At 42.7% G+C, this 14,780-nt stretch overlaps 1 protein-coding gene across 1 annotated transcript in view; it reads left to right on the forward strand.

Moving 5' to 3' along the window:
* The window catches only part of EYS (eyes shut homolog), a 1,577,782-nt gene that overhangs the window by 1,502,935 nt on the left and 60,067 nt on the right, over positions 1 to 14,780 (forward strand). The window contains 2 exon segments of the mRNA XM_027604057.2: positions 12,106 to 12,272; positions 13,340 to 13,484. Of these exon segments, the coding sequence (XP_027459858.2) occupies positions 12,106 to 12,272; positions 13,340 to 13,484 (312 nt within the window).

The following is a 14,780-nucleotide window of genomic DNA, read 5'->3' on the forward strand; positions in this document are numbered from 1 at the left end:
TTTGCTGCAGGGGATCATTCTAAACATTCAGATCCAAACTTATCTTACCTAATCAGCACGCTTCATCACAACGTACCACCTAGTAAGATCCTTGGCCTGCTAGGTGCAGACGTTTACCCAGCCCCTGCCTCTTGCACAACCTCATTTTCCCTCCCTCCACCCTACAGCCAGCTGGCACTGGACACGTGGACCTTCTGCGACGTGTCACCATGTCCTCCACTTCGGTGCTTGTGCCGGGCTGTTGCACCTTCCTGAGCCACCCACACTTCGCTTTCCTGCCTCCAAAACACTTCTATCCTTTACGCCTCAGCTCAAAAGATCATTCTTCTTTGAAGTCTTTAACCCTTCCAGGAAAATTTAAGAATCAATCTTGCTGCAGTTGGCTGGAAACCGATATCCTATCTTCTTTAACTGCCTGGATCTCTTTGGGAGCCAGAACAATGGCTTTCCTTTTTTAAAACAAGAGTGGCTTTCACATATAGACACTCATTACATGTTTTTGAAAGAATAAATGCAAAATCCCTGGTCCTTGTTACACTAAATCTTATAATCGATTCAGGGAGTCACAACATACGGACTTAAAATTTTGTCACCTAACAACACTAAATCAGAGCTAGAAGCCATGTCCAGTGCACACAGCATCCGTCACAGCGTCTAATGCGTCCCGGGAACATAGACATCGCTGCATGAAAAGAGGCACGTAATTGATACAGAAGATGGAATTCAGAAAGTAGAGCGCTCGTCCGAGGAGAACGGTCAGGGAATTTCTTTCCGTTGGCGTGTTTCTCATTCTGTGCCTCCCATTTCGACCAGTCCTGTACAGATAGGGCGCCCCGCTCGCCTTCCCGTTCCCATTCTCTCCCAGCCCGCGCCCAGCGAGTCCCCAGCCCGCCGCCCGCTGCGTCAGCAGCCAGCTTACTCGCCCGCGTTCACTCTCCCTTCCCGGCTTCCTCTCGCCTGGAATGCCTGACCCAGCTCTCTTTCCCTTTTCCAGTACTGCCCAAGGGCCTCTGATGAATTTAGGGCTCCTTACAGCTATCGACACAAAGCCTATGTACAACTTGCAATTTATGTCCCGTAATTTGCAGTTTATATCCCACAATAATAATATACCGCTTTGTCTTTCACAGTCACGACTTCAAATCATACGAAGCTACCATATTCATAAATCAGAAACACTAGAATAGTGGCAAGTTCGTAATCTTAATCTTGCCCCTCGGCAAGATTCATCTTAAATTCCTTTTAGACAACCCACGCCTTCAATATCTTTTGTATCCCCAGCTGCATCATTCACAGGATTGGTACTGTGTGAGAAATCAATAATTACATACTTATTGATTCTTTCACTAACTGAAAGACTCTCTGAAGACAGAGACTATCCCGGTTAGCTTGTAATACTGTATATCGAGATCGATGTGGATGGCAGTGAAGAAGGTAGGACCTAAATAAAGGATAGAGGGGGCACATGTGTCTCTCTGTTCACATCATTGAAATATAAGTTAAAATCTCATCATTAGCCTATATTATGAAGGTATAATACAGTGATAGAATTGTTCAGAAAAAAATATAGAACTTCCTGCTTATTTGATCTATGTACAAGTGCTCTGTGCACATAACTTTCTGTCAGTCCCTAGCATGTAGGTCTTCTGTGCTGTGGTAATTAACTATGAAAGGTTACCTCATATTTCATGCCAAATAATTTCTTATTTACTTCAAGCCCTCGGTTATTAACTGTAACAGAAATAAGAGCGCGTAAATATAGCTTGATGTTTTTCTGGGGGGGAAAATGAAATGAATGTCATCTACAGTACAGAAAAAGAAAAATGAAGGGGGGGCGTGTCACAAAATCCAATCAGCTCAGCCTGTTCTTTATAGAACCTTGATTCAGATGGGGCAGAAGGAAGATGCCTGATGAATGAGAGAGCAGGTTGTAGCCAATTCCTTAATATAACACATTTCCCAATTTCGTAGTACTGAGGCATTTTGTAACATAACTGACAGCGTATGCTCGAACCCAATATTTTCTCCTATAGAAGAATGTTCATTATTTTCTTCGGTAATCACGTCAGAGTGATTAGAAATTGTGAGAATTTCTTCCTGACAATCTAAAACCAGCAAATCTTAGCTTTTGTGAAATTAAATATCCTGGACTGTAGTGTCAAAGTTGTCTAAGTTGTTAAATAATTTGAATTCTTAAGACTGTCCAAAAAAAGTTAAACTAATTCACTTTACTGACTTGAGAAATACATGATAATTGCTACATTTGACCAGTGCTTTGAAACAGAGTTGAAATGACAGAAATATATAGATCCTTGCAAATCCTCCCTCCTTTTTATTTTTTTATTTTTTAAGATTTTATTTATTTATTTAGAAAAAGAGTGCACGTGCCAACAGGGGGAGGGGCAGAGGGAGAGAATCCTCAAGCCAACTCTGCACTGAGCACAGAGCCCAACGCAGGGCTTGATCCCACCAACCCGAGATCATGACCTGAGCCGAAATCAAGAGTCTGACGCTTAACCGACTGAACCACCCAGGCGCCCTCCTTTTTTTTATTTATTTATATGGAAGGGAGTATCCATCTATGCATAGTTCAATGGGCATAACCTTGATCTCACAGAAGAACATCCAGAGGACAAAAAAAAAAAGAGGAGGGGCCAAGTGCAAATCCGTCACCTACAAGCCCACATTCTCACTCTTTGTTCTACACCTCCAGTGAGCACTTTATGGAAATTCAAGTGTACCCACAAACTGGTGCTTACATCCCTTATTTTCATGATCTCATCTCTGACAGCAAACAGCAAGAGAGATCCAGACCTCCCACTTTCTCTAGCCTCAGCTTTTTCAGTTCAAAACATAGAAAAAATATGTGCTATATGTAGCCTTGGGAAATGTGGTTTATCAAATTATCATGTGCTCTGAGCACAGCATTGCATTTGTTGTTGCTGTCACCCTTCCCTCACTGTCTGTCACCCTTCCCTCACTGCTTCTTCACCAGCACAACTGTTAAGTCAGGACATCATCTTGACTTGGTCACAAACAGTAGCCAGTTTACATTGCCCACATTTTAATCATTTAATCTCCTGAAGTAGAAACCACATGGTCTCCATTGTACACAATGGCTACCAAAGAAACATCGTGGACATGGCTGTGTATGGTTCTGATGCTTTCAAAGCTCTAGAATATCCTTAGTTTAATGGTCATATCTGCAGAACAGGAAGCTGAAAGTTTGCCACTATGATTAGAAGCTGTACAGTACAGGGGCACCTGGGTGCTGCAGTTGGTTAAGCGTCCGTCCGACTCTTGGTTTCCACTCAGGTCATGGTCTCAGGGTCCTGAGATCGAACCCTGTGTGGGGCTCCATGCTCAGTGGGAGTCTGCTTCTCTCCCTCTCTCTCTCCATCTGCCCCTCCCCCCCACTCTCTCTCTCTCTCTAAAATAAATAAATTTTTAAAGAAAAAAAAGAGAGAGAAGCTGTACAGTACAGATCTTAAGATAAACCGAGAGTATATGCTCCTTAAGAGTTAATTCAAAAGCCTCCAGTCATCTTTTTTTTTTTTTTTTAAGTAGCAATGAGGGGTGTGCTCGCTTCGGCAGCACATATACTAAAAAAGTAGCAATGAGGGGTGTGAACTCACAACCCTGAGATCAAGACCTGAGCTGAGGTCAAGAGTCAGATGCTTAACCAACTGAGCCATCCAGGTGCCCCAAAACCTCCAGTCATCTTAATTTTAGTTTAGCACCCACTAAACCACATACCATCATTACATATGGAGTAAAAATGGCCTGAGTGCCTAGAATCCTGTACCACTTAATACATATTGTTCCAGTAGGTGAGACTTTCATTCTTTTAGGTCTTATTTCTCACACATCAAGCTAGACATATTTTTGCTTTGCATCACGTTAGCTTTGATTTTAATTTCATAAGCTTCTTCTATTATTTTCCTGAAATCACTCACACCTGTCTAACTCTTTACAGATGTCTAATTGAGCTTCCTCTCTAAAAACTGGCTATATCCTCTCATGACAATCTGAACAGTCAACTAAAGCTTAGTTATGTTTATTTGGTGTCTCTGTGTCAGCATCAGTGTATTCCAATGTCAAGAGTATTTGACTGAAAGGCAGTTTCCTTCTTTCAGAAATCTAAAAGTTTTATAGGCCCTGGAATAATAGTCAAATATACTCACAAAGTGTCTGTGCACAAGGACGGGCTTTTCAGAAGGGAACTCCCCCCGATTACTGAATCAGGAGCCATTCGCTACGCAGGGTTCAGTGGGCCAGAAAGTCACGGCATCATCCTGGTGGCTCCTCTCCCACCTTTTCTTTCACTCAGGACAGGAAAGGAAGAAGGAGGAGGAAAAATCCACTTGTCACTTAGAATTTCCGAATCCATTTGCAAAGATTTTATAAAACACTTTAAGTTATTGCTAGAGACAACCCTTGTGTTAGTATTATCATCACCATTTTTTCAAAAGACAGAAGAGGAAATGAGCAGCCAGAAGTTCAGTGAGGAAAGAGCCCAAGATTAAACTCTCGTGCCTTTGTGATACCTGGGGCACTGCTTACCTCTGTGGGTTCCAAGTACATTATCATTTTTAGAGAGGTAAATGAGATTTAATACATAGTAATACTTCACCATATTGGAAGAATAGTTTGAAGAAATAACAACGAATCGCATTCACTCTTTCTGTAGTTACAAATCAAAATTTCATACTTCAGAAAGTTTTTCTTTCTATTGGAATTAAAAGATTGTTGGACAGCAGAACAAGAATTATCATGCTTCTGTGACATTAAAAGTCTCAATAATAAACTTTAGGCCTGGTGAGTGCTGAAAGACACAGGGATTTTAGGGCACTGTCTCTATACACATTTTAGATTCCCAGTATGTGCCCTCAGAACAACGAAGGAACAGCCCAAGAATCCAAGAAACAGCCTTACAACAGTTCTGAATCTCACCAGGGCACCTGAGAAGGAGCTCCTGCCTCTTCCCAGGCAAGGGGTTCTGATTTCTGGGTCTCCTTCTAAGCAGACCAAGTGAGAGCACACGCACGTGCAGCTTTATGATTTATGACAAACAGTGACTGACCAGGATCAGTGAGAGAAAGAGCAGAACAGGTCCTCCCAGAAATTCTCCCCAGTGCATAGGCCTGGATTAGTTCTTTCATACACCAGTCTTATTCTTCCTTTTAAGGACTTCGTTGATGAGTCAATGGTTCCAACCGCTAGCTACTCTTCTCCAGGCATCCCTTCAAGGTTAAGCTAATGAGACCAACTCTAATTACTGTTACTGAATTTGCATGGTTTTTTCCTCATAAAAATTCCATTACAGTCACCATATGGTGTGCTGGGATGCTGCCAAGGTCTACCTATTTTCTTTGTTTTTGTCTCTCTCTTTTTCCTTCAGGTCAAAGTAACCTGTATGATTTCTCCTGGGCTGACTATCTGAAACCTCTGGTACCCTTCCTCCCTCCTTTATAACGGATTTCCCCTTCCTGTCCATACTTGCCAGTTAATCAGAGGCTGTACTGATACGGTCCCGCCAGGTTGGAAAACTGCTGGTATAAATACTAAAACCCTTAGGCTTAAAAACAAACTACAAACAAACAAATCCAGTAAAGCTCAACCTCTTTGATCTTTCTTTCCAGAATATCCACAGGGGCATCCTTCACCCATGCTACATTAGTTTCAGGTGTGCAACATAGTGATTCATACGATTCATAGGTTATGCTGTGCCCACAAGCGTAGATGCCATTGGTCACCATACAACGCTAATACAAAACCATTGACTATATTCCCTCTGCTGGACCTTTCATCCTGGTGACTTATTCATTCCATAACTGCAAGCCTGTACCTTCCACTCCCCTTGACCCATCTTGCCCATCTCCCCATTTACTCCCCTCCAATAACCACCAGTTTGTTCTCTATATTTAAGGGTCTGTTTTTGCTTCTTTTGTTTGTTTGTCTATTTTGTTTTCTAGATTCCACATACAACTGAAATCATGTAGCAATTGTCTTTCTCTGCCTGACTTTATTCACTGAGCATAATGCCATCTAGGTCCATCCATGTTGTTGAAAAATGGCAAGATCTCATTGTTTTTTTATGGCTGAGTAGTATTCCACTGTGAATATGTGTATATGTGTGTGTGTATATATATGTATCACATAATCTGTATCCATTCATCCATCAATGGATGCTTCGCTATCTCACCCATTGTAAATAGTGCTGCAATAAACATGGGGGTACATGTATCTTTTCAAAGTAGTGTTTTCATTTTCTTTGGATAAATACCCACTAGTGGAATTACTGGATCATGTAGTAATTCTATTTTTAATTTTTTAAGGAACCCCCATACTGATTTTCACAGTGACTGCATCAGTTTGCATTCCCACCCACAGTGCACAAAGGTTCCTTTCTTTCCATTATTTATCATTGTTACCCTGACCACCATCTTTCCCTTCACTTAGACTGAGTCCTTGCTTCTGTTGCTAAGTCACTGTTCTCTGTCCATTATGAAGGCGGATGCTTTTCTGACCACAGCATCTCATCTTCTTCCCCCATGAGATCTTCTATAAGCAACATTATGAGTTATTATAATCCTAAATATGGTTCACCACCACACACCCACTGCAAAGCTCTCTGCATACCAATATTTGTGGAACTGAGTTATGTTATCTTCTTTCTAGCCAATGAGAGACCAAGTTTGTTTTGTTTTGTTTTGTTTTGTTTCTGTACATTCTAAAAGGATTTTTATTCACTTCCTAGATCTCGTTATTCTTAACTACTGTTCATCCAAAGTCATCACCTACTGTTTCCTTCCTCCCCCTTTACCACTCGCATAACATAATCTTGCTAAATCCGTCCTTCTTAGGACCAGCTCCTAAGTAATATCCAACAAATATCCCTTGCTTTGTCTGAAAATCTTCTTCCTAAGCCTGGTTTCATTAAGATTCACTGTGGCCTTGTGTTCCGCATGCCAAGTGAGCTTAGTTCCAGCTCTTTTCATGAAAAAACTCACTATATCAATCACTAAAAATCTCTGTCTTATAGTATAAATGTCAATATCATCTGTAACTTTGTAAATTGACAAATGTAAAAATAGAAATTGCCCATATAGTTCTCAAAGCTACTCACGGAACAATGTTATAAAGGAACACTTAAATTTGAGGATGCAATTAGTGGTGGTTGTTTGAAATACATCATTGTTTATATTATGTGCTTTAAGGCAAGAAATTTTCACTTCAATAAATTACAGGAAAGTGACATAAGACATATAAATGGACGCTAACAAACCATACCTTCAAGTCACTTCACTTCACGTCCATGGTTGGCCCTCCAAAAAATTTTAGTTAGATCAGAGTAATGCACTGAAGCAATCAGGGCTATAGCTTTAAGAAGAAGAACAAAGAGAAAAATTCCACAGTTGTCCCTGACCCCAGAGGTTAACTGGGAGCAGATGCGTGCTCCAGCATGCGGGCCAGGAATACCTGCTTCCCGGGCTTTGTATTAATGAAGCAGGAGAAGAAAATGAGATACTCAAAGCTAAGATGAGGCCACAGTCAGGGGGAAATGAAAAAAAATCATGCATCTATTGGAAACCTACCGTGTGCTGGGTTGGCACTGTGCTGATACCTAGACACTAAATATCACTTAATCCTTAGAAAACTCCTAAAAGATCTTATTCTTCCCCTTATTCCTCATAGAGGAAACTTCAGGAAGGGTTGGTGGTGGTGGGAGGTGGCACAGCCCAACCAGACACAAGCTTCTCTTTCTCTGCCACAGGGACAGAGGTTAAGAGCCCAGGCCATGGCATCAGGCTGACTTCAGATGCAGGCTCTGCCACCAGCACTTCTGTTCTTCCGTGGTCTCTCAACCTTTTATGGTGTCTTTAGTTGCTATTGATGTCAGTTTAAGTTAAGAAAAATTAAAATATTAAATTATTAACATGACTTTTATCATTCATTTTTGTATCATGAAATGCCAGTTTAAAATCAAATATCAGAGCTTTTAACACATATGCAGAGTCACCAAAACTACACAATTAGTATTTTATAGCTTGTCCCTGCGTGTGTACTTCTTTCTCACCAGAACACTAGAGCTGCTGCACAAAATTAAGTCAACAGTCTTCATTTCATTTCTTGATACACCCACATTCTGTCAACACTCTCTCCCCTCAGCTGACTCGGGGGTAAGGAAGGACTGAAGAGAAAGGTATCTGTGGACTTCCCTCTCTTTCCCTTTCTGTCCATGTCACCATTTTCAGTGTAAATGATTAGCCAATGCAGAGAAGTAATGGGAGTAAGAAAGGAAAGCTGAGACTCTTTGATCTTTCAAGTTTCGAAATCAACATTGCCTTCCTGCGCTGAAAGCAAGTTTGTGGTTCAAGTGGAAAGCAGAGCCTCTTGGTGTGGTCGGCACCACACCTACGCAGTCTTTAGACGCAACGCACTTACCTTGTACTCAGTCTGAGTCTCACCAAACTCCCAGTATTGGGGGGATTCTAGTCACAAACACTACATGTGAATGGGGTGGCAAGAAACAACAAACGTGCATTTGTATATATGTATTGCCTCTGTTCCCGGCCATGCTCCATTGTCCCTCGGACTTCACCTTCAACTTACAGTTCAAAGAATTTCAAAAAGTAACAACAAAGCATGAATTAAACCAAGCATGAGGCCCTTCTGAACATGAAGCCGTGGGTGACAAATGGGTCATGTGCCCTCGCCCTTCTAGAGTTACTAATATTAGTCAGGCTTTGTAAACAAACAGATGGGGATGCTGTTAAAATATATATATTTCCAGGCCCTAGCTTCAGAGATTCTCCCACAGGTGCCATAAGGTCAATCTAGAATCTATTTTTGACAAGCTCCCTGAGTGATTGTGGTGGACTTCCAGATTCACAGAACATCACCCTAGAGCACTTCCAACTCCCTGAAGTAACGTTCACCTTCCAGGCACCAGCTCTGGTAGTCAACTGCTTTCCTTTCTCTTATCTCCTCCATCACTCACGTCTCTTATCTCCTCCATCACTCATCCTCCATCACTTACCTCCATCACTCACCATCACTTCCAACTCCCTGAAGTAACGTTCACCTTCCAGGCACCAGCTCTGGTAGTCAACTGCTTTCCTTTCTCTTATCTCCTCCATCACTCACCGGTTACCAGTGAGGAAAGGTCCAGAGTGAAAGGTGTGGCAGAGAAAAGGAAAACAACCCTGGTGGACCCATGGTTTGTCAATAAGAGGCGATCATCTGCTTGACAATTTGATGAGCTCCCTGGCTCTGCTTATCCACACCTGTTGGTGCATCCTTACTTCTATGCTCTGGGACAGGTCTGTAGGCAGGAGTATCCATAAACTGAAGTCAGCCTCTCTCCCCACCCTGCCCTTGCCAAGGCTCCTATCTCCATAACTGACCCTGTCATTCCGTGTGGTTCTTTAAACCATACTCTTTGGAATTCCTTCAGCTCTTCCTTCTTCCTCAACTCTTCCCTCCAAAGTGATCTGTCCTTTCGGATTTTCCTTCCAAGTCACACACAAATTCCTCCTCTTTTCTAAAACTATTCCCTCTGCCACTGCCTTGATTTACTTGGACCTTAATCTCTTCTCTTGAGTCACTTGAACGACCTTCCAGTGAGATTCCAAATCTGCCTCTCGGTCTTGCCCTCAACATTGCTATGAGAGTCTTCTAAAATCTAAGACTAGGGGCACCTGGGTGGCTCAGTCAGTTAAGTGTCTGACTCTTGATTTTGGCTCAGGTCATGACCTCAGGATTGTGAGATGGAGCCCCATGTCGGGCTCCATGCTGGGCATAGAGCCTGCTTAAGATTCTTTCTCTCTCTCTCTCTCTCTCTCCCTCTGCCGTTCCCCCTTCTCTCTCTCTTTCAAGAGAGTCTCCAGTAAAATATTCAGCTCATTCATTGCTGTATACTAGGCCTTAAAGATCTTTCTGCCATAGACACTAAATGCCAGGCCAGGCCCAGCCCCCAGCAGGCCTGTAAGCATTCCATGTCTTCTGCCTCTCCTGCGATGTTATTCCCTCTGCTTCGAGCGGCCCTCTTCAGAACCTCCCCTTTCCTCATCTACCTAGTAACTTCTTATTTGTCACTTTCTGGGTTAGCTCAGAAACCAACTCAAAAATCACCTCCTTTTGAATTTCCTCACTGCCCTTCCCACCCTGTCATGATGACTGTCCCCACTGCTGCTCTTCCTCAGATCCCCAGGGCACTTGAGACAAACTTCCCATCTCCTCCTAGCCAGGCTGTAGGACCTTGATGATCATGTCTTCTTGGCATGATACAGGCTTTTGATGACTTAAGGAAGGAGGATTAGCAACAGGACAGAAAGGATAGAAGGTTATGGCTCAAATAAACTGCTCTCCCACCACCAGTTCCACATGCAGAATACCATCTCCATTCCAACAGTCTGAACAATTGAAAAGACAATTCAGATGCCCACTAGAATTCCTTAAAAAAAGATGCCCACTCACAGCCCACAGAAAAGTCTCTTAGAATTCTTTCTTCAGCCCTCTCTCCCTGTGTCCTCTAAAGTCCGACCGCTGCCTGAGAGACTTCAGTCTCTGATGGTTTTTCTCCTTTCTGCTGAACTGCCTTCCTGAATCTGTTTTCTCCTGGGAGTTCTTCCTATTTAAAATTTATACCCAGCTAAGCTGTTGCAACAGTGCAGGGGGAAGAGATCACCTGAGAGAGAACGAGATTTGCTATGAGTTCCCAACATGTTTAGACAGCAGTATGGTGCTTAACACAGTGACTCTCAACCCTGGCTGCATATCACACTCGCCTAAGGAGCTTCCAAAATAACCCAGCTCAGGGCCCATGGCGGACCCATTAGAAAAGCATACTAAGAGAATCAAGTCTCTTGAATATTTGTCTTCCATTTCCCAGTGCCTTAGGAAGCCCACTTCCCTACGCTATCTAGAAACCCCCAGCCCTGAAGATCTTTCTCTCCTTTACCTTGCTTAGCCTAACAGAAGCCAAGGGAGCATACAACATCACCCTTAAGAGTGTAGGAGGGGGAGGTTGTACACACTCACAACCAACTTTGTCCATGTCCAAGGACTCACTTCTACTTTTTGCCCCCTGATGAAGCTTCTTACTTCAATCAGGCCTCATATTCTTCCTCCGAGCAGAAATCCTTGCCTTCGTTTCCTACCTGCAAACCTCAGTATTAAGGTCCACAAACAGACCTTTCAGAAACTGGTTGATACATTTTGGTCCCTCCTTCCTGCAGACAGGCCTCTTGTCTCCACTTAACTCAAGAAGCTCTGCCTTGACCTATGTGGGCTCTGCCCACCTGCTGAGAATGACACTGTTGACTATCTCCAATCTTCCTAATGTCACCAGGCATACCACCAGGACCCTCCTCTTGTGTCTGATGCTGGTTCTCTCCCACCCACCTTCCCCCTTTTCCATGGGTCTACATGAGCTGTATCCTGAGTGCTCTGGGTCCTGCAATTCACTGTTCTCCATGGGTGGTCCTGAACTAATGGAGAGAGAATGAGAATAGGGAACACAGAAACAACCCACCTTTAAGTGGTCATGGGAGTATGGTCAAGAGCTTTTGTAATAGAATAATTATAGCATATCCTGAGCAATTATGGAAATAACATTTTTAAAACTTCAACTCAGAATTTCAAAGCTGAAGCTCGGTTATCTCAATCTTTTGAATCTCCTGAACTATCAGAGCAGTTCAACTCTATTATAAAGTTCTACATCAAAAACTAATGATGTAATGTATGGTGATTAACATAACATAATAATAAAAAAAACGTTCTATGTATTGTAAAGAGCACACTGAATTTCATTCAGACAAAAAGGACGTTTTAATCCCAACTTTTTAGGTATTGATCATTCCCCTGGGTTGATGAGAATCCTCGTGGCTTCAAAGAAAAACTTTTAGTGTTCACATAGTTTCTGGGGGTGTGAACAACAATTCCCAGACACATGCATACCTGAGTGCCGATGAGAGGCGGCATGACTGTTATAACTTCCTGTATGCTGGTCTGTACCTCAGAACTAGACAATAAATTGAAGCTGACTAGACTCCTGAATTTTCTCTCAGCAAGCATGCCCCACATGTCTTCTCATTCCAGGGTTGAACAGCGATGACTTCTTGGCCGTGGGTCTGCTCAATGGCAGTGTGGTTTACACTTACAACCTGGGATCAGGTACAGCAAGTCTCAGCAGTGATCCCCTCGACCTGAGCCTTGGCATCCACACGGTCCGTCTGGGGAGGTTCTTCCAGATGGGCTGGCTGAAGGTAAAACGTCATCCCTTCATCTGTCCCACAGCTTTGCTGAGCATAACCATATACCATCGGATCTGTGCAGTAGAGGCCAGAGGAAACAGGCCCACGCTGCCTGCCCCACGCAGTTCACAGACTAGTGCCCACAGCTGAGGATGAGAGGCATGCTTGCAATTAGGTGGTGTGGGGATAAGTAAGAGGGATGCCTAATGTAGATAAGGTGAGAGAGATGGCTCAGGAAATGCTCCCCCCAAAAAAGGTGATGCTTGAGCATAACTGCAAATAAATGGGAGTTCAGAAAAACAACAGTGGCCAGTGTGGACTTGAAGAATGTGAGTAGTTCATGTGGCTTTCACGTAGGGAGGAGCAAAACAGGTGGTTAGCTGGTAGACCAGGTCTATATTATCAAAGGACTTAGATGTCACGCTAAGAAGTTAGATTTTTTTTTAAGATATTGTTTATTTATTTGAGAGAGAGAGAGAAGAGGGCATGAGCAGGGGTCAGGGAGAGGGAAAAGCAGGCCCTCTGCCCAGCAGGGAGCCTGAGTCAGGGCTGGATCCCGACTAGGGGCTCAATCCCGACTCAGGGCTCAATTCCAGGACTTCGGGATCATGACCTGAGCCGAAGGCAGACACTTAACTGACTGAGCCACCCAGGTGCCCCAAGAAGTTAGATTTTTATCAAGAGCAATGGGGGAGCTGCTGAGAAATTTTAGAAGGGGGGATGGTTACCGCAATTGACTTTTTTTGATAAATGATCTGGTGGTTGTATTGAGAATGGAAGGGGAGGGGCCAAGGCTAGATGGAGGAAGACCAGCAGGATGCTAGCTTCTGATCTTTGGAGAACTGTGATTTTGATTGAAATGCAAAACTATGATTGCTATATTAATATATCCATGGTAACAGACACCAGCAGAGAAGCAAAGAATAGAGTGGTGCGGTGTTTTTTATTTTTTCAAAATTCAGGTCTTTGTGAATTTTTCATGCCAAGTTAATGGAAAATAACAAAACAGTATCTTAACAGTTCACCCTGGGGAATTAATTCCTTTTTTTAATATCTTTTGAATTCTTTTCCTCTTAAAGGTAGATGATCATAAAAATAAATCCATCATCTCCCCGGGAAGACTGGTTGGTCTCAAAGTCGTCAGTCAGTTTTATGTAGGTGGCTACAGTGAATATACACCAGATCTCTTACCCACCGGAGGCGATTTTAAAAATGGCTATCAAGGTAAGGCGTGGATGGTTTTTACACTCTACCTACCAGTTTCAAATTCTGAGACAAGAAAAAACTTTAAATAATATACTTCTAGTTCCAAAACCAGAAATATGGATTGCTTTCTAATCAGACTTGACCAAAGTTTGATTTTAATAGAAAGCATTCAATCACTTCCTACCTATGTACTATGTGTGTAGTATGTTTCAATGAAGAAAACAAAGATCCCCCTACTTGTGAGTGTACATTCCAGTTGCATAAAGGCAATAAACACTAAATATGATGAAGAAATAAAACTACTATAAGAAAATAGTAGCATAAGCCGACAAATTCTGTAGGGGGAGAAAGGAAAAATAGAGCATAATATGGGGGGATCAGGGGCATGACTAACTTTTTTTAATATAGGGTGCTTTTTAACATAGGGCAAATAAGGTAAACCTCAGGGAGTCACAGTAAATATTGAAACTCCAGCTAACTTTGGAACCTACTTGATGTACAGGTGAGAGATAGACTGCAGCTAACTGATCCATACCATCAACACGTGGCCCACAACTCAAGAAGGTTCAGGGGGAACATTATGCTTGAGCAAGTGATCGTATTGCCATAGTCTATCTCTCTGTGTTCAGAAAGGGAAATAGACTCAGACCTTCTCCCATAAAGCTGATTCACAGTAGAGTTGTGAGATAAAGACATGCTTTGAATTGTTATAATAGTGAATTTGGTGAAAATAAGCTTTTTGATGGATCCTAGTCTGAGAATGTTTGCTCAAGGAGCTGTTGGTTAATAGTGTCCTCAGCCACCCACCCATGACCCGCCTGCTCTCCAGCAGAAGTCAAGGAATAGGGACTAGGATGTGAAGCACATCTCTACAGGACAGAAGCCGCCATCAAGAGCCATGTCAGGCACTTGAGTCCTCTGCCTGCCTGGCAGTACCCTTCTCCCCACCTCCACTGACTTCTGCCTAAACACGGATGCAGGAGCCTATGTACGTGAAACATATGAAAGCAACACAGCTACCCAGCATGATACAAGGTTATCTTCCAGTAAAATGAGTTCCTTCTGCCAAGGTTGTCCAAGAAACTTTTTCCTTGAATATGTAATCAGTGCTGATTTTCAGAAGGGTGTCTTATAGAAGAGTTTAAAGCATATTAAGGCACTGTGCTAAATGTAGTAACTCCACGGTCCTTACAGCAGGAGATAATCTGAAAAGGAGTGTAAGGGCAAGACAAATCAATGAGTTTTTAAAAACACTATATCCAAGAAAAGGGGTGGGTAAACTTATGAATATGAAGAAGCACATCTTCCGCTCAG

The sequence above is a fragment of the Zalophus californianus genome, chromosome 7, assembly GCF_009762305.2.
Source record: "Zalophus californianus isolate mZalCal1 chromosome 7, mZalCal1.pri.v2, whole genome shotgun sequence".
In the NCBI taxonomy this organism is placed as follows: domain Eukaryota; kingdom Metazoa; phylum Chordata; class Mammalia; order Carnivora; family Otariidae; genus Zalophus; species Zalophus californianus.